This window comes from Zophobas morio, unplaced genomic scaffold (assembly GCF_036711695.1).
Source record: "Zophobas morio isolate AGI-343-1 ecotype UQ-CSIRO unplaced genomic scaffold, CSIRO_AGI_Zmor_V1 ptg000046l, whole genome shotgun sequence".
NCBI classification, from domain to species: Eukaryota; Metazoa; Arthropoda; class Insecta; order Coleoptera; family Tenebrionidae; genus Zophobas; species Zophobas morio.
Window position 1 is genome coordinate 2,670,457 of NW_026972151.1, and position 16,748 is coordinate 2,687,204.

Consider the following 16,748-nt stretch of genomic DNA (forward strand, 5'->3'; position numbering starts at 1 on the left):
AGCAGGTTGCTTACGATTTTTTAGTTTTGGAGCAAGGGACTGAAATTTTCGGATATGGACTTGTTTCTTTTGGTCTAGAGTTTTTTTGGGATTGGATGTGGGTGATTCTATCAAAAAGACCAGTAGATGGGGCAAAAACTCAATTGATACGGTCCCAAGCCGGAAAACGATCATGTATTAACTTCGACCGTGGAAGCCTCCGAAACTGTATCACTTACTTATTAATAAATTACCTACGGTGGGAATCCTCCTCGCGTTCTAATTTACTCTTCTCACCTCCCCGAATCGGCCGTTTACAGGTCAAGTCACGTCAGGTCAGGTCTGGTCCACTTCAAGTTGACCTAGAGACCTTTGTTCGAAGAACTAGAAAACTAACTGGCGACTCTATCCATTTTACCTTCAAATCATATGTTTGTTACTATCTACGCTTCACTCTCTCACAACAATGCGATGTCAACCTAGTGAGGTTAACATAGTTTTCCCGAAAGTATCAACGTAGTTCCCGCGCGTGTTTATTAGAATAGTTTAATAATAATGCCTCTAGAGTTATGACAAACGACTTTTTACAATAAAATGCAAAATACTGTGTATATTTATTAGTAAAAAAACTTAAGCATAATGTCATTGTAATTACTCGTACCTCCTCTGCATCAAACGCCGTGATTTGGGTAACTGACAATGGGAGATGGTGTGAAGCCTAGCCTTTCCACCTGGCAGCTTCAAACGTCTTTTCAACCTGTCTCGAGCTTCAGGCAATGAATAAATTCGCTGCAACGTGTCAATTACATCGGAAACCATTTCATGTTCCACACATCTTGAAAAAAAAAAACGAAGTTAATATTTTCTATCTATTACCATACATGAAGTCTAACAGTGAACATGGGGTGGCCTTTATGACCTTCTCTATTGGATATATCTCAGATGGGTAGGGCTCAAACACAATTAGTTTCTTGGGGTCATCCGGTTTTCTCAAGCTGTCTTTGTAGCCAGCAATGACAAGAAGTTCGTGTATTGTTCTTTCCAGAATATTCAAATATAGTTCAACATTGTAAAACTGCACCTGTGTGTTATTTCCAAGGAGCTGAATAAGCGGGTCTTCGTTGCATTTACAGATTTTAAAGAGACTAAAAGTTCCCTTCAAGAGTTCGTCAAAGACTGCTTGTGTTTCGTTCATTTTCTTTTCAGCTTTATCAGCTATGCGTGTCGCATCCTCTAAATCATAGTGTAGCTGTTCTAAAGTACCTTGTTGCTGAAGTTCTCTAGTAGTATGAAGGATGTTCTTTTCCTGAATATCGAAATGTAAGAACCCTAAACGTTCACCTATTTCTTCAGTTTCTTTGATCATATAAAGGATGTATTTGAACTTGGACAAATTTAGCTCTTCCTCTGCGGCAAAAGTGGAAGCTATTTTTTTAATGTTTTGCGTTTTGGTAAAACCCTGAAAACAGAAATATAATTTTCGTTGAACCACTAGAAGCAAAAACCTTAATATCGTCTAGCATGTTCTTATAAAGTTCCAGTTTATTCTTTAGTTTTTCTTCTATTATTTCCCACCTCCTTCTTTCCTTTATTTCCAGGTCTCTCATAACACGTTTCTGTCCTTTGATGTCAAAAAATTCTTTTAATTTTAAATTATGATCATATTTTCTAGCATTTTCTCTCATTTCTTGGCTGTTAGTATTTAAATCGTGGAGAGCTTTATATCGTAAAATCTGCAGTTTGGTACACCAATCCTCTCTTTGGTTGTAAGCTATAGTGGCTTGTTCGATCAAATCCAGCATAATTTTTTTTCCTTCTATTAACTTATCAATAAGACGTTCCCACTGGGTCATAAAAACATTTCTTTCATTTAAAAGGCCATCAATTTCTTCCCTTAATTGTTTATTCTTTGTACAGATCGTCCCAAATTGAATCATTTGTGCCTCCAATTTGTTCTCTAAAGTTTCCACTGTTTTTACTGCCTGCCAGAAACGGTCTTCATGTTGTCTGTCTGTGATCTGCTGCTTGCGCAAAAGCTGAACTCCTTTCTGGACTAACTTTATCTCAATATTTAACTCTTCTATGTAGACCTTAGACCTCTTCACTTCGTTGTCGTACCAGTGATATTCCTCTATAAGTCCTGACAATTCATCGAACAGCTTTTCGTCTTCACGTTTTCGTCCAGGGGCTTTCGCCCTTATTAAATCTCTTAATATGTTTGCATGCTCATGTTTGAATATTGATATTACATTAGTTTGTCTCGCTAAAGTACTATTTTTGGAAAATCTACTGAGATTACTCCCTCTATCTAAGACAAAGTACTGGAATTGTTATGTAATTAGTGAATTTTGAGGGATTATTGGAAACAAACCTCGCGAATTAACGTTCGGAGTTCTCTTTCTAGAGCTAGTTGAGTCTGAAACTGTTTCTCTTCATCAGATATACGTACTTTCTGCATACCTGACTCGAAAAAAATTGTAATAAAAGAAACAGAAAAATATATACCAACGTTTGTAAAACAACTGAATGGCAATAACAAGATGACGTCCAGATTTGACTTGGCGATGCGTGCAAGGCCAACTTGGTAGTAATTTGATATTGATTTTTTTTGTTTATGTCATGTGAGTGGCATTTTTTTACGGTAGGTTACACTTAAAGATTTTTTGCGGTCATGCCTCGCGCGCCACCGGTATTAACCGAAGAAGAAAAGTTAACACTCCAAAAACAACAAGAGCAAGAACTACAATGTCTACAACGCCAGTACTACATCTTGGAAAAAGATCGCCAGCTGTTTACTGGCGGTCTCAAACTAGCTAGACTTAACAAGATCTTGGGTATCTACAAAAAAGAACATCTCAACATCGAAGTCGATTTAGAAGTGGCTGTAGGTAAAAAGAGCGAAGACGCCAAAGACTCAGATCGCTTAACCAAACTACTTGAAGACTACGACTTCCTCGGGGAAAGCATAGGGGACGAACGGACATACCTAATTGAAATGCAAGGCCAGATCCAGATAGTACAGAAGGACGTGACCAGGCTGCGTTCCATGCAAATTACGGATCGACAACACGAGGAAAGGACCTGGGCTGCCATGACAACTATAGATCAGTTGATGAACAAGCTCGACGTTCAGAACAAGAAGTTTGGGATGACCTGTGCAAAAAACAGAGAAATGAAATTGGAAGTCAAAAGAATGCTGTGGGAAAGACTTATGTTTATGAAAATCTGGGATAAGTTGATCAACAAGTTAGTCTTGGGGAAGAAATTCATGATGGATCTTATCGAACAAGCAACAATTGCCTATGATCAGAGAGAAGAGTGGTGTTCCAAGTTGCAGGCTTTGAGGATCAAAGCACACTATGATTTTGTCTTGCACACAAATGAAATGAGGGAGTTAAAAAGGAAACAAAACAACAATAAGAAGTTGGAAGCTTTCTTTAATATCAAAGGACAGAAGAGAATCATGAAAGATTTAAAAGAGAAGAAGAGATTGCAGGCGATAGAACATCAAACGTTGGTCAAGCAGCGTATGCAGGAATTCGAAACCCACGTGCAGAATATTTTTGTAGGTATTATCGTATGGATCTTTGAGATTTTTTTTTTTTGTTTTTTTTTCGGTAGGAATTTGCAAAAGAGACCGACGTGGAGGTTATAGCCCAAACATGGTGCGAAAGAGAATCGCAGAACTTTGGTCTCTTCAAGCGCGTTAACGATCTTCATGAAGAACTGGAGTTTTTGAACGACCAATTATTTGATCTTCGCAGTGAGATCACTATAGAGCAAGATCTTGAGGATTCAAGAGAAGAACATCGACGAACTACTTTAGAAAAATTAGAAGCTGAACTCGAACAGGTGACAAACGAATCACAGGAAAGCCAAAAAAATCTTGAAGATATGAACATCTACATTAATTCTATGTTAAAAGGAATTGATGAACTTTTCAAAATCTGTAAATGTAACGGGGATCCTATTTATCAACTTCTTGGCCATGACGATAAATCAATCACTGTATACAACGTCATGCTGTACATTCAAATGATCGAACGAGCGATTCACACCGCCTTGATTGCCGTTTACAATAATGAAAAACTTGAGGTGAGAACTGTAGCGACAGTAGTTGGTTGTGTCGAATATACATTCTGTTTCAGTATGAAAAAAAGAAGATTACTACTGCCCAAAGATACGTCTGGGACGACACCACCAAAGGAGAAATCCGTTCTTGGGAGAAATCCCACCTTTCGTCTCCGTGTCCACTGTTAGTATATACCTTTATTACTACGAATTGATCATTTTTCTTCCAACAGTTGCGTCGGACATGAGTTGATCAATGACATGGTCGATGTCAGCCAAATTCCACTTTCGAAAGGTGCCACCAAAAGAATCCTAGCAGAACGCCTGAAGACTTCGGAATACCAGGAACACGTCCATAACGTCTCTGCGTGTTTCTTACCAGAGTCGCGCGAAATTATCCAGAGAAGATACCAATGAAAAAGAGGCAACGACCATTTTATCTCCCAATAAATTTTCTATAAAGTTAACTGTGTTTTTTGTTATGTCAAAATTTTTGACAAGTATACAAAATGGATCAACTTAAAAGTAAAGTGGTAAATGTGGTCCTCACCATCCAAGAAGGTAAAGGAATGGAATCCATAAAAAATTTGACATTTATCTCTGCAATTTTTAATGGGAGAGTACTAGAATCGGATCCGGTAACTGCCGAAGACTGTCCGTCGTTTAACACAAATTTAATCTGGGAAATCGAGAAAAAAGATTTAAGAAAAATTAGAAGTTCCAACCAACCATTGAGGGTAGAATGTGTGAGTGTCGATACCCAAAATCGTAGAGAGAAGTTTGGGCACGTATTATTAGACTTGAGAAGTGCTCTAATTGTGAAAAATCCAGACGACAAAGTGCCTTTCAAATGGCAGAAACTGATTGCGGTACGCAACAAAAAAAGAAATTGTTTTCCTGAGTTGTACTTGTCGCTGACCATACGAAATCAAATAGAAGTAGCATGTCAAGAATCGTTGGAACAGATCTGGGAAGCCGAACCTAGAAGCGAAGGAGCCATACCCATCAAATACCTCGAAGACGGTTACATTGCAGTGGGCGACGAACGGCTCTGTTCAGAAGATTATTCCTTGAACATTCTTATCAAATCGGCAACCAGCTTGGACCTACTATTGCCAGAAGTACTAGTCTTTCAAAGCAACAATAAATACTGCATGAGCATCAAGATATTTGGAATCCCCATCAGAACCAAACAGTTCTCAAAAGATCTCCACGACAAAATCGTTTTCGAAGAGAAGATCGTGGTACGATTATTATCAAATGTGGATATCTTGCAGCAGTTCTTTGCCGAAGAAAAATTTGAAGTGGGTTTCAGCTGTGGACAGGACCTTTTGGGAGTGACGACTGTCAGTTTCGACGGTTTAATAAACACCAATGAGAAACTTTTGCTGAATACGTGTTACTTTAGATTTCCCTCCCCCAATGGAATAGTCCCTGTGGGTAAAGACGGTAGGAAGCCTGTCCTAGCACTGGAAATCTTCTTAGTTCAAAATCGAGGGAGTATCTCTGCTTTGATTGTCGGTGTCAGCACTAGCGCTGAAAATGTGGAAAACGATGTGTCTAAAGCGTCAGGTGATCACGAGGAAGCCAAAGCACAACAGCAGATTCTCCTGGTTACTGAAGAGCACATGAAGGAGCTGGAGGAGTGGAAACAGCGACAGAAAGTCGAGTTTGAACAGCAGTTGCACAAAGTAAAGGAAGAAGAGTTAGAGAAAGAGCGCGAAGAGATGGAGAAAGAACGCGAAGAATTAGAGCGAGAACGCGAAGAGTTAGAGAAAGGACACCAAGAGTTAGAAAAAGAACGCGAAGAACTCGTAGAGAAAAAAGCGGATTTGGATGAGAACATAAAAAAATGTAAAGAGTTGCAGGATGAGCTGCAGGAAAAACTCAACGAGTTGAAGCTGTCGAGAATTTTGAAGAAAAAGAGCAAGACTTCGGGGAATATTCTCGGTGTGATTGAAGAAAATCAGAAGAAATTTGCCGACTGCGACAAGGAGTTGTTGATCGACTATATCAGTAAGCTGCAGTATGACAATGAGAATTTGAAGCAGATATTAAATGAACAAAAACAGGAAGTGGAGAATAACCAGAGAACCGCTCTGACTAAAGAGCAAACGACTAACCTGCTACAAGAATTAAAGGGATTGGAAGAAAAATTTGAAGTAGCTCAACAGACAAAGACGTATTTCAAAGAACAGTGGCAAAAAGCGTGTCAAGAAATCCACAATTTGAAAGCTGAAGATTATCGCCAACTTCAAAACCAACTACGTGAAAGAAGGGAAGAACTTAGTCAACTAGATCACTTGTGTATTATGGATGAACCAAACGGACTCATCTCTTTTTGAATATTAAATAAAGAGGATCATATTGCTGAAGTTTTATTTCCTTTACTTTTTGACCGACTTTTGGATTTTAGCGAAAAGGTTGTCGTACTGCTTGAGTATTCTGCTGATAAATATAAGCTTGCCTTCAAAGTTATGTTTGGCGATTGTCGGTTTCAGGTTTTTCTTTTGGCACATTTGGACATACAAATTTGTAATCGCCAATTTTGTTATCATCATGTCTGTAAAATTTTCAAGAGCTTTACGCCTAATATTACCGATTAAATATTCCAAGTGACGCGTTTTGCGGACAGCTTCTTCGTAACGGCCATGAAGACCCGCTACTTGGGTGTGAAGGCCTAATATTACATTTCGGTTTATCTCTTCAAATTTGGCCTAAAATTTTGAAGTTATTAATATGTAACAGTAAGGAAACTGTGACTTGCTAGTTCTCCTTTAGCGTTCTGTAATATACTAAAATCATTTGTTTGTTTCTTTACTATGTCTAAGGCGAGTTCTACGTAGTGCTCGTAGCATTCTACTATACTATCAGCGTTTATAAACCCTTCGTCTGTAGAATTTTCTAACACCGAAGCCAGATATTTCTAAAAAAAAAAAACACACACACATGTTGTCCACTCTAGAACGTGATATTTTATTACCTTATAGATTGCATGCTTGTAGATTTCCACATCGATTTCTTTTTTCAACTGATGTAATTCCAAAATACTAGCGCTGAAATTGCGAATTCCCTCTTCTCTATCTTTAACGATTTTGTTGTTATATTTTATGTTTTCAACGGCTCGTTTTCTTTTATCATGATTGGCAATAATAAACTCGTTAAAACTGAGAAAATTATCTTGGAAAGTTTGACCTTCTAGAAATATTTCGTTCCACTTTGCATCCATTTCGATTCTTTTTTGCTCATATTCTTTTCTTTGATGCTTCAAATATTCTTCTGCAGTATGAAACTTCTTCCGCCATGTTTCAAGATACAGTTCTGTATTTATTAATGGGGTTGCAAACCTTTATAAATTAATAATGATGATGCTTTCGTCTGTAGTACTTACTTCCGATCCGCTAAAACTTCCGTATTTATTTTTGATAATAGATAGTCACTCACGAAATTTTCGGGGCGAAGTTTTGTATTCCAGTTTTTCGCCATTCTCCGAACAAAAAAAAATAACCGCAGAAAAGGCGCGAATTTAACCTACATGCAGTTCTAAGAGCTATTCTAACATTTAGATGCTAGACTAGTCTAACGCGCGCTAACTGTCATAATGTTATTTATTGTTTACACTACCTACTTGAAAAGGATTTTTTAAGGTGTCTTCCCACATTTTTTTTTAATTTAAGTCAAGAGCTTAGGTCGTTTCGGCCTTGTGACTGAGCGAAGAAGATGTTATCAAAGAAAGGAACCAAATAAAATAAATCTACTGTTTCTTTACTTTAATATTGTGAAGATCCAACTAAGCATTGAAAATTCTTACTCACTGTTAATAAACAACTAGTTAAGAAACGACAGCTATACATCTGTATTTGCATAAATTACAGTAGAGAGAACAACAACTTCAGGTTAACTTCGAAAGTTCCACTCTTACTGAACTGAAAGTTTCCTTGGTACGACTTGCTGCTTCCGTTCGTACAGATGCCAACTGCTTAAGTGTTTTCTTGATATAGACTAGTTGCTTCTCGACATTGTCTTCTGGAATTTTGGGAACTTCTCCTTTTCTCCTACACATCAACAGGTAAGTATTTCTACAGCACTGCTTCACTTCAGTTATTTCTTTGTATTTGTTAAGGGAGTTGTTTTTAATATTATTCACAATTCTTTCCCATTGCAAGGACGTGGCCACTGCCAATTGATAGCGGGAAACGAAAGAGGATAATACGTTTGAAAAGCCTAATATAGCTAAATTATTTTCATCGGCTTTTTTTGACTGAAACTGAAAGTTAGCAAAGATAAAAGTTTAAATATAGAAATTACCAAACGAAGTTTTGCAAATTCTAAGGACTCAAGAGCGTGAGTTTGGCGTTGTCCTAATTCTGCTTTGGTGGCCATGAGGGATTCGTAACGATCAATGATGTTGAACGGATTTTTGAATTCGTTACTTAACTTCATTGTTTGATACAGATATTCCTACAATTAGAGAAGTACACAAGTAAAAAAAACTGGCGTTGTCAGGTTAGTACTTGGTACAAACGATGTGCAGCAATTTCTTTATCAAATAATAATTTAATTTCTTCCAAGTCAGCATAATCCTTTTTCAATTGTTCTATATGTGCTTTCGTTTTCTTAACAGTTTTAATGTCTTCGTGTAGTCTCTCTGCAGCTCTTTGCCTCTTCTCCTTATTACCTTGAATAAACTTTGCAAGCATAAACACGGACACGCACACAAAATATGGCTCACTTTATTCAACTTAACGAAATTATCTCTCAAAGCGCGTTCCTTCTCTTCTAAATCCTCCCATTCTTGGTTCAAAACCACTCGCTCCTTCTTGTAGAACTGTTTCCTTGCTCCTAAATCCGCATTAACTTCGGAAAAAAGTGCTTGGGATAATACTAACTGTAAATTCGGATTTGTGTCTCCCTTTTCTGGTTCGTACCCTGATCTTGAAACAAAAAGTTGTTTAAAAAATGCAGTTTTAAGATTTAGTACTCACGATAAAGTTTGTTGAGCAGTCGCCACAGATGTTAAATATTCTCGAACTTGGTCGTAAACAGGAACTCTTGGAAATGTTCTTGTAAGCGTTTTCTTCATTTTTATCTTCGACATCGAAAAAAATTAAAAAAAAAAACGCGGACGCGAATTAAACCCTATTAAAAGAATTAAAATGACATAACAGAGTAAATCGGGTTGCTTAGTGATTATTGATTTTACAACAGCGTTGTTAAGACATTGAAATATGGTTCTTATTAATTATCTTGACTGTTCTGTGTTGTTCTGTGCTTATTAAGCTAAAGGCTTAATCGTGGGACATCGATTGAAGGTTTAGACCAAATGACAATACTGTAAAAAAAATGTAGCGACACTTTAGTGGTCAGTCACAATGGCCATAAAGCATAAGCATTAATGCATAAACATTTATGTTTAGTGCTCTATCCTTGTATTCCTTCACAATAAGCATAAATGCTCATTCACAAGTGGCATAAAGCATAAGGATGTCGTAAGCATTATGCTGAATGTGGGCGAATACAAGCATAGAGCACTAAATATAAATTTTTATGCATTAATGCTTAGGACATCTTTATGCTTTATGCCCATTGTGAATGAGCACTTATAGAGATAACAAAACAATTAATGATTGAAGTAATTTCTTTTATAGATCAAATCAGCAACGAACAACGGCTGACCTCATTTTTCCGAAAATGTAGAAATACAGCAAGATACAATAATACACTGTACCGATCCAAATTGGTATGTGTATCCTATTTCTAAAAAGTTAACAAAAAAAAAACGGAATTAAAATCAATATTTCGTCACAGCCCCATTTGCTGCAATTACTTTTGGCAACCTTCTAGGCTTTGAGAGATATAGATTTTGGGAATAATAATAATATATATAATGTTAATCTTAGATTATACATATGTACTGTGGTGACCGAATTTGAATCAAATTTTCGCGCTGAAATTAATTAACAACGGCGCGAAATCACATTTGAATAATTTAAATTAAAAAAAAAAAATAGTCAAAATAATCGTTAAACATAGGCAACCATGTGCACGTTAGCGCTTTGTGGGTAGTTGGTACCTCGCTAGGGGGTGTTTAAGTTAGAGGGCGGTAGAGTAGACAAGAGAGCGGCATCGCGAGAGGATGATGAAAGCGTCAATTGTTTGGTTCGGTGTTGTGTGAGCCTGGTGAAAAAACGCTGTAAGTTAGCTAGCTTAAATTAGTTGGTTTGATAGTTAATAAAAGGGAAGAAGCCTTTGTTTAACGAAAATTAATCGTAACGATGGCGCCCAGTTTTCCCCAGCCCGCGCAGCTAATTCTTGCGGCTTTCTAATCGGAAAAGGTGCTAATTTTCGACCGATGCTACACGTACTGTAAATTTGTTGTATTATTAGTCAATTCACCGATCAGGTTAGGACCTAATTATGAATAAGTTTCTGGATGCTAATACTGAAGTGTTACATTATAACACTTCTTAATTCTTCACATAAGATTGCTAATAATTCATTGACGGCAGTTAATTTAACAAAATTCATAATTTCGTAAACTGCCGGGGGGGGGGGGGGGTAAAAATAAATTCTTCCCTTAGGCAGTTATCATCATTACATCACCGAGGCATTTCCTCTCAACGTTGAAGGTTGATTACATCACCCAGGCATTTCCTCGCAACGTTAAAAATTACATTACCGAGATCATTGTCTCGCAACGCTAAAATTTACATCACCGAGACGCTTTTTCCTCGCAACGATGACTGAATATTTTTGTGTTTATTTATTATGTGTTTTGTTGGGGTAACCAGTTCACGATAAACTCTCATGAAAGTTAATTGTTTTAAGTAACCAATCACTTGGATCAAGACATAATTTAACATAATGTAAACTCTTTGTTTGAATCGTTGATAAAATGTGGCAAGTATTAATCTCATGTAAATTTGTTAGCTTTGCAATTTTTCACCTCATACAATATTTCTCTATCTCACAATTTTAACCTCAGTAATTTTCTTTGTTGTATAATTTAAATTGAACGTAAACTTTCATGCTCTGAAGTTTCTAACCTCACGTAATGTTTTATCTTCACAAGTTTATTTCACACCAAATCTTTTATTTTTTCTTTTATCTTTGATCGTATTTGTTTTGTAAATATTTTGTTGATGAATGTTTTCATCGAATAAATTATATTGTCTGATGTCCAATTTTAATCTCACATAAGAATTATTTGTTGTTTAAAATTTCACAAGAGTGTATGGCGAATTTAAATGTTGTTTATTGCCCTTCTTGAAACACTTGTTTAGTTGTCGTTAATATCAGAGTCATAGAAATTGAACATTTAAAATGGAATTGAGGTTAAATAACACCAAAGTACGTGGTTGAAGCGGAGGCCGCGGTTCCTAGTCGAGCTGGCGGGATGTATCGCGCCATCTGCACAAAGGATGCAGGCTTTGTATAGAAGTTAGGGGAACGGTCTAGACGACGTGATGCTGTCAGCTATTTATAGCCGTCACTTCCAACCACGAGTTTTCGACCGTAACCAAAGTTCAATAAGTTTTTTTTTGGAGTAGAGCTTTAAGGAGTGTCCTTATCCGACACAACTTGGTCGCAGCTTTTTTTTTCTTTTTTTGTCAGTGGAGAAATAAATAATTTTGTGCCCTCTATAAACTTTGTGTTATTGTGGAAACCTCATTCATAACTTTTCTCAAAACGCTTATGATCGTCACGACGCACTTGCGATATACAAAATCGAAATATTTGCAAAAAGGAGATAATTGGGTAAGTATATCCACATTCACATTCTGGCATTTGCAGATTCAAGAAATTCGTTATGTTGTGCCGCCACAGGATTAAATATTCTTGACAGCGTAATTGGTTAAGCAACAGTTGTGTAACAGCTACTGTTGTGTATGTTTGATTAACCATCTACTATCAAATTATCAACCTCTTGAGGAAATGCATTCTTTCATAATTATTTTTTTCATATTTGACTCTTTGTATGATTTCTAAGAGGGTAGTTTTTTATTTCGCTTTTAGTCATAGTACTATAAATAATAAAAAAGAAGATTAAAATATAATAAAACGTAAAAACAAAAGATAATGACACAAAAAAATCTATCAAAATACAAACCTATCACATGTTTACAATGATTTAGAAAATGCTAACCTCATTCTATAACAAGCACTTTAATAATTTCAGAAATGCTCTATCTAATAAAATCGACAACAGACCACAATTAGACATGCAGACAAAAAGACGAAAATGAGATACCTATGTTTTCATACTCTAACCTTAAGAAAACATAAAATTAGTCGTTTACTGAATGTCTATTATAATACTTCCCCACCTTATACTCGAAAAGTAAAAAAGCTTATAAATTATTCTCGCACTTCCGTGACGGTCCGGAATTTCGGTGATAACGCGTCGGGGTGGCGTGCCTCGGAGCCAAGCCTTGCGCCGACTGGTGCCGCTGAACAGGTTTATGCGGTCACCTTTACACCACCGGATGTGGCGCCTTCGGCCGGGAGCGGCGGTGCTCGGGCGCCAGTTCCCTCTCCGGAGGGAAAGTATCAGGGTTGCTCTAAAGCCGGAGACACGGATCTCCAAACGGAGGAATTTTGTTAACAATAAATCGGGTTTTATTCCCTGCCACCAGCTAGACGGCTAAAATAATCTTATGGCTAGTACTTAAATAATTACAAAACAAATTTTACAAAAAAAAAGAATAAAACGTCCGGCACGGTCGTTTCCTCCTGAACGGTGGCCTCCTTCGGGACGGGCTCCTCCTGGTTCTGAGGGCGGCGATCCTGGAACGGGCATTCGTACGAGAACGGTTAGCGCGATGGTGGAACGCGACGCGTGCTTAACGGTTTCAGCTTCTTGCAGTAACGGAAAAAACGATAACGGCGATTCAAAAACTGTACGCAAACAGGTAAAAAACCCAAGTATGTGGCGGCACAATAACACGTCGGTAAGCGGAGAAAGATAAGTCACCTCGTGGTCTAGTGGTTAAGATACTTGTCCGGAAAGTGAGAGGCGTGGGGTTCGAATCCCACCGAGACACAAATACTTGCCCGGAAAGCGAGAGGCGTGGGGTTCGAATTCCACCGAGGCGACAACATTTTTCTTCGCTTACCTACAGGTACTTACGGTGATCGTTTCTTACAGGGGTCCTGCACTTTTCACAAACTACACATTTTTTCCAACTCCTCTACAGGAGCGAGAAACTTCCTCTCCTCCCAAGACTTTAAGAAGCAATTTCTTCGTTTCGCTTCGTTATAATGTATAGGTAAGATCGATCCAAAAATGTGCTTATTTCTCAAATGTTCATTGGAATTTTGAAATGCAAAATAACCTTAAATGATCAAATCCTTAGATCAAATCCAATAATAATCATAGAATAAGCATCTTTCAAGGAAATTTCGTCGGTCTGTTGTTTTGCTTGCAACTAAACAGAAAATTTTAATTTTAGTATTTTCAAAAGTTTGGTGCAGATATTTTTTTAACATTTGTTTCGAGCCTTCTTAACAACGTACCATCGAGCTTATGCGTCATTTTTTCATCACACTATATATAGATGACAGGTGTAAAAATATCTGCAAAGTACGAAAAATGATGATTAATTTTTAAAAGTAACACAACAGTTTTCTGGAAACGTCAAACTGTACTTTGATATAGAGAACTGTAACACCCAAGCAGTCACAACAGGTATTCAACAGGGATGGATAGGACCATCTGGAAATCGGGAATTTTCTAAAGGCGTCTGCAGATGCGGTCCATATAAGAACGCCGGTGCTGGAATCCAAATCTTATATAATTTGTATGAAGTACAATGACCCATACAGTCTTTCAGTGAGGGGTCTGAAATAATAATAATAATTCTAATAATAATGACAACACAACCTAATTATATTATTATAGTCCTCTTTTATATAAAGAGTGTGGCGACACAATAAACACGTTGGTAAGCGGAGAAAGATAAGCGGCCTCGTGGTCTAGTGGTCGGGATACCTGCCCAGCAAGCGGGTGACGTGTGGTTCGATTCCCACCGAGGTAGCAACATTTTTCTTCGCTTACCTACAAGAGTTTTGCTTGATAGGTACTGCCGTGGTAGGCCCATTTACTTATTTGCGGAGTCTTATTGTGTTATCCTTGTGAGTTTTTATATAGTTAGTTTGTGAATGGTTATTGCAGTTCGCATGCATATACTGCACATAAATACTAGAAATAAAATTGTGAAACGAACTAATATTTGTTTATTTTCACAAAAGAATATGTTTTCTCATATTTTTTTACGCTATGAATAAAATTGTAATAAAGGATGTTATATATGTTATTTTTCTTTCTCTCTCGCAACTAAAGATACATCATTGTTGTTATAAAACAGTCTCCCAACCAATACCGTGTGTTGTGGACTCAAATAATGACTTATTTGGGACTTGAGAAAGAGAATTTATTCACTGTTTTGACGATATAATGAAAAATATTCTTATATTTATCTATTTGCTTAAAATTAGGGAAGGATAAATTTCGCTCCACAGTGAGGCAACATTTTATCTCTAACAGACTTTCCGAACCATCCAGTACTGTCGAAACTGATTGAGTTTCAAAATTAAATTTGATAACTATAATGGACAAAATTAATTTGATCTGCTTGTTAGTTAGGTAGCTAGGTAGCGCGGGCATAATAGGCTAGGCCTCTGCCCGAACACAGAACTAATAATAATAATATTAATAATAAAATAATATAAATATATTGTGATCATTTAAGTACGGTCGTGGACAGTGAATTTCGTTCACCCAATTTCTTTGACAGAAAAAAAACTCTAAATTAGTCCTTAGATCTTTCTAACCTTTTTTTGTCATTTTGACATAGAGGGGCAAACATTTTTTTATGCGATAAGTAACACTATTCCGCGGTAAGCCCAAAAGTGTAGCGACATCCCGTCTTGGAAAAGGGAGATTAGTTTACCTTCATTAAAATAACTAATCGATGGCAGGTTCGAAGCTAAATTAAATTTGACAATACTTACGTCAGTCATCATGACAATAAAGCACTGACTACAGTGAATTTTTGTGAATTCGCGTGAATTGTGTGAACGAAATTCACTGTCCGCGACTGTACCTATAAGAAAATTCTTTGAAATTGTTCTTTTTATTTGAATTATAATCATTACGATTTACGAATATATCAGAGATAGAGAACAATGGAATTCATAGTAAGCTTTTATTTAAATTTGGTCTAGTTTTTGATACATGATGCAGTTTTAACAATAAATTTCTGGGGGAACTGACAGATGATGGATCTACACAATATGACCCAGTGCCAAGTAGATATATTATCATCTGTTTAGATGAAGAAAATCTCAACACAACATTTTTTCTACAGCTTATTAGACAATTTTCTGTAATTTAGAGGTAACATTTAAAATTTGCCGCAAACAATTATAATTCGCCGAATGCACGAGGTGGCGCCACTATCGCGTGGCGGCATTACCTGATTCTGTCATTTGTCATTCCTTCGCAATTGTAATTTCGAAAGTTAGTTCACGTTTCGTGTCAACAAGACTTAAAGTAAGTAAAAAGACAATTATTTAAAGTAAATATCTATCGCAAAAGCTTCAATTAGACAAATGTTTGCAAATCGTTGCTAACAAATTTTGAAAAATCAAGCGATCTCGAAAATATTTGTTGATTACTTGTTTTTGAGGTTATATCTAACACAAACAAATTTGCAGATGCGTTACGTGGCGGCTTATTTGTTGGCGGTTTTGGGCGGAAAGGCCTCCCCATCCTCTGGAGACATCGAAAAAATCCTGAGCTCCGTTGGTATCGAAGTTGACGCCGAAAGGCTCAAGAAAGTCTTGGGCGAACTCAATGGCAAAACCATCGATGACCTCATCAGCCAGGGTATGTAAAACTCAAAAACCGCGCAATTATTAATTTCGTGTACACGAAACGTCCTCCAACGTTTATTATTGTAAAAACGTGATGACCCAAAATTAACCATCTTTCGCATGACTCCGTGTGATTACAACCACGTGAATCTGATAAATTCAATCAATTTTTGAGATTTGTCGATTCAGAATGTACGAATAACGATTTGTGTGTTTCAGGACGTGAAAAGTTGAGCAGCATGCCTGTTGGAGGTGGTGCTGCCGCCCCCGCAGCTGCTGAAGCCGCCGCTCCTGCCGCCGTCGAAGAGAAAAAAGGTTTGTTGATTTTGCTTTTCATAATTTATTCCGTGTATGTACAATGATGATTCCCAAAAACACCATCTTTCGCCTGAGAAACACATGCTGTCAGTTTCATATCTGAAGTTTTTGTGTTTTAATGTTGGTATGATGAATGTTACCAGAGTTTAAATGTCATGTTTTTTGCAGAGACCAAAAAGGAGGAGAAGAAGCCGGAATCAGACTCAGAGGATGACGATATGGGTTTTGGTCTTTTCGACTAAAAAATCGTATATCTAAGTTCAAACTTTGTTTTATAATAAAGACTTTTTAAGAAATGACGTTTTTGATTAAGTGGGAAAGGCACGTGGGGAATTGATATAAAAGTTGGATTTGTGGGACTTTTGAAGTTTGTGTTATGTGGGGGTCGAAATGGGGTTAATTGATAGTGTGGGCGTCAGGGGCGGCGTAATGTGATCGTAAATTCACGTAGGCGTATTATGTCAAATGGGAATTCGGAGTAATGGCAGTTCCAACGTCTACAA

General features: G+C 37.2%; 6 protein-coding genes across 6 annotated transcripts; 3 read left to right on the top strand and 3 right to left on the bottom strand.

The window, feature by feature from the left end:
* Positions 1-619: 619 nt before the first annotated feature.
* Positions 620-2,486, bottom strand: LOC135142293 (uncharacterized). The gene is made up of 4 exons (XM_064073979.1): positions 2,351-2,486; positions 1,485-2,300; positions 873-1,438; positions 620-814 (listed from the first exon to the last, which is right to left on the bottom strand). The coding sequence occupies exons 1-4, from the start codon at positions 2,435-2,437 to the stop codon at positions 631-633; spliced, it is 1,653 nt and encodes a 550-aa protein (XP_063930049.1). The 5' UTR covers positions 2,438-2,486; the 3' UTR covers positions 620-630.
* A 115-nt stretch (positions 2,487-2,601) lies between these two features.
* Positions 2,602-4,517, top strand: LOC135142312 (uncharacterized). The gene is made up of 4 exons (XM_064074000.1): positions 2,602-3,544; positions 3,601-4,074; positions 4,128-4,234; positions 4,284-4,517. The coding sequence occupies exons 1-4, from the start codon at positions 2,651-2,653 to the stop codon at positions 4,465-4,467; spliced, it is 1,659 nt and encodes a 552-aa protein (XP_063930070.1). The 5' UTR covers positions 2,602-2,650; the 3' UTR covers positions 4,468-4,517.
* Positions 4,518-4,543: 26 nt separating this feature from the next.
* Positions 4,544-6,425, top strand: LOC135142313 (centrosomal protein of 120 kDa-like). The gene has a single exon (XM_064074001.1). It carries the CDS (start codon positions 4,560-4,562, stop codon positions 6,393-6,395), a length of 1,836 nt encoding a protein of 611 aa, XP_063930071.1. The 5' UTR covers positions 4,544-4,559; the 3' UTR covers positions 6,396-6,425.
* On the bottom strand, positions 6,413-7,647 carry LOC135142314 (uncharacterized). The gene is made up of 4 exons (XM_064074002.1): positions 7,442-7,647; positions 7,034-7,397; positions 6,818-6,976; positions 6,413-6,767 (listed from the first exon to the last, which is right to left on the bottom strand). Exons 1-4 carry the CDS (start codon positions 7,534-7,536, stop codon positions 6,438-6,440), a joined length of 948 nt encoding a protein of 315 aa, XP_063930072.1. The 5' UTR covers positions 7,537-7,647; the 3' UTR covers positions 6,413-6,437.
* A 254-nt stretch (positions 7,648-7,901) lies between these two features.
* Positions 7,902-9,201, bottom strand: LOC135142323 (cilia- and flagella-associated protein 73). Its single transcript, XM_064074010.1, has 5 exons — positions 9,036-9,201; positions 8,783-8,984; positions 8,565-8,738; positions 8,359-8,511; positions 7,902-8,311 (listed from the first exon to the last, which is right to left on the bottom strand). Exons 1-5 carry the CDS (start codon positions 9,146-9,148, stop codon positions 7,943-7,945), a joined length of 1,011 nt encoding a protein of 336 aa, XP_063930080.1. The 5' UTR covers positions 9,149-9,201; the 3' UTR covers positions 7,902-7,942.
* Positions 9,202-15,500: 6,299 nt separating this feature from the next.
* On the top strand, positions 15,501-16,541 carry LOC135142332 (large ribosomal subunit protein P2). The gene is made up of 4 exons (XM_064074020.1): positions 15,501-15,604; positions 15,769-15,940; positions 16,147-16,242; positions 16,414-16,541. The coding sequence occupies exons 2-4, from the start codon at positions 15,769-15,771 to the stop codon at positions 16,485-16,487; spliced, it is 342 nt and encodes a 113-aa protein (XP_063930090.1). The 5' UTR covers positions 15,501-15,604; the 3' UTR covers positions 16,488-16,541.
* The last annotated feature ends 207 nt before the right edge of the window (positions 16,542-16,748 follow it).

Coding starts and splice junctions, on each gene's coding strand:
- LOC135142293 (XM_064073979.1), bottom strand. CDS start 2,437: ATGCAGAAAGTACGTATATCTGATGAAGAGAAACAGTTTCAGACTCAA. Junction 2,301..2,350: donor TCCGAACGTTAATTCGCGAG/GTTTGTTTCCAA, acceptor TAACAATTCCAG/TACTTTGTCTTAGATAGAGG. Junction 1,439..1,484: donor ACATGCTAGACGATATTAAG/GTTTTTGCTTCT, acceptor TTCTGTTTTCAG/GGTTTTACCAAAACGCAAAA.
- LOC135142332 (XM_064074020.1), top strand. CDS start 15,769: ATGCGTTACGTGGCGGCTTATTTGTTGGCGGTTTTGGGCGGAAAGGCC. Junction 15,941..16,146: donor CGATGACCTCATCAGCCAGG/GTATGTAAAACT, acceptor TGTGTGTTTCAG/GACGTGAAAAGTTGAGCAGC. Junction 16,243..16,413: donor CGCCGTCGAAGAGAAAAAAG/GTTTGTTGATTT, acceptor TGTTTTTTGCAG/AGACCAAAAAGGAGGAGAAG.
- LOC135142314 (XM_064074002.1), bottom strand. CDS start 7,536: ATGGCGAAAAACTGGAATACAAAACTTCGCCCCGAAAATTTCGTGAGT. Junction 7,398..7,441: donor GAAGTTTTAGCGGATCGGAA/GTAAGTACTACA, acceptor TAATTTATAAAG/GTTTGCAACCCCATTAATAA. Junction 6,768..6,817: donor AGAACGCTAAAGGAGAACTA/GCAAGTCACAGT, acceptor TCAAAATTTTAG/GCCAAATTTGAAGAGATAAA.
- LOC135142323 (XM_064074010.1), bottom strand. CDS start 9,148: ATGTCGAAGATAAAAATGAAGAAAACGCTTACAAGAACATTTCCAAGA. Junction 8,985..9,035: donor ACTGCTCAACAAACTTTATC/GTGAGTACTAAA, acceptor TTTTGTTTCAAG/ATCAGGGTACGAACCAGAAA. Junction 8,312..8,358: donor AATTTGCAAAACTTCGTTTG/GTAATTTCTATA, acceptor TTTCAGTTTCAG/TCAAAAAAAGCCGATGAAAA.
- LOC135142313 (XM_064074001.1), top strand. CDS start 4,560: ATGGATCAACTTAAAAGTAAAGTGGTAAATGTGGTCCTCACCATCCAA.
- LOC135142312 (XM_064074000.1), top strand. CDS start 2,651: ATGCCTCGCGCGCCACCGGTATTAACCGAAGAAGAAAAGTTAACACTC. Junction 4,075..4,127: donor ACAATAATGAAAAACTTGAG/GTGAGAACTGTA, acceptor ATTCTGTTTCAG/TATGAAAAAAAGAAGATTAC. Junction 4,235..4,283: donor CTTTCGTCTCCGTGTCCACT/GTTAGTATATAC, acceptor TTCTTCCAACAG/TTGCGTCGGACATGAGTTGA.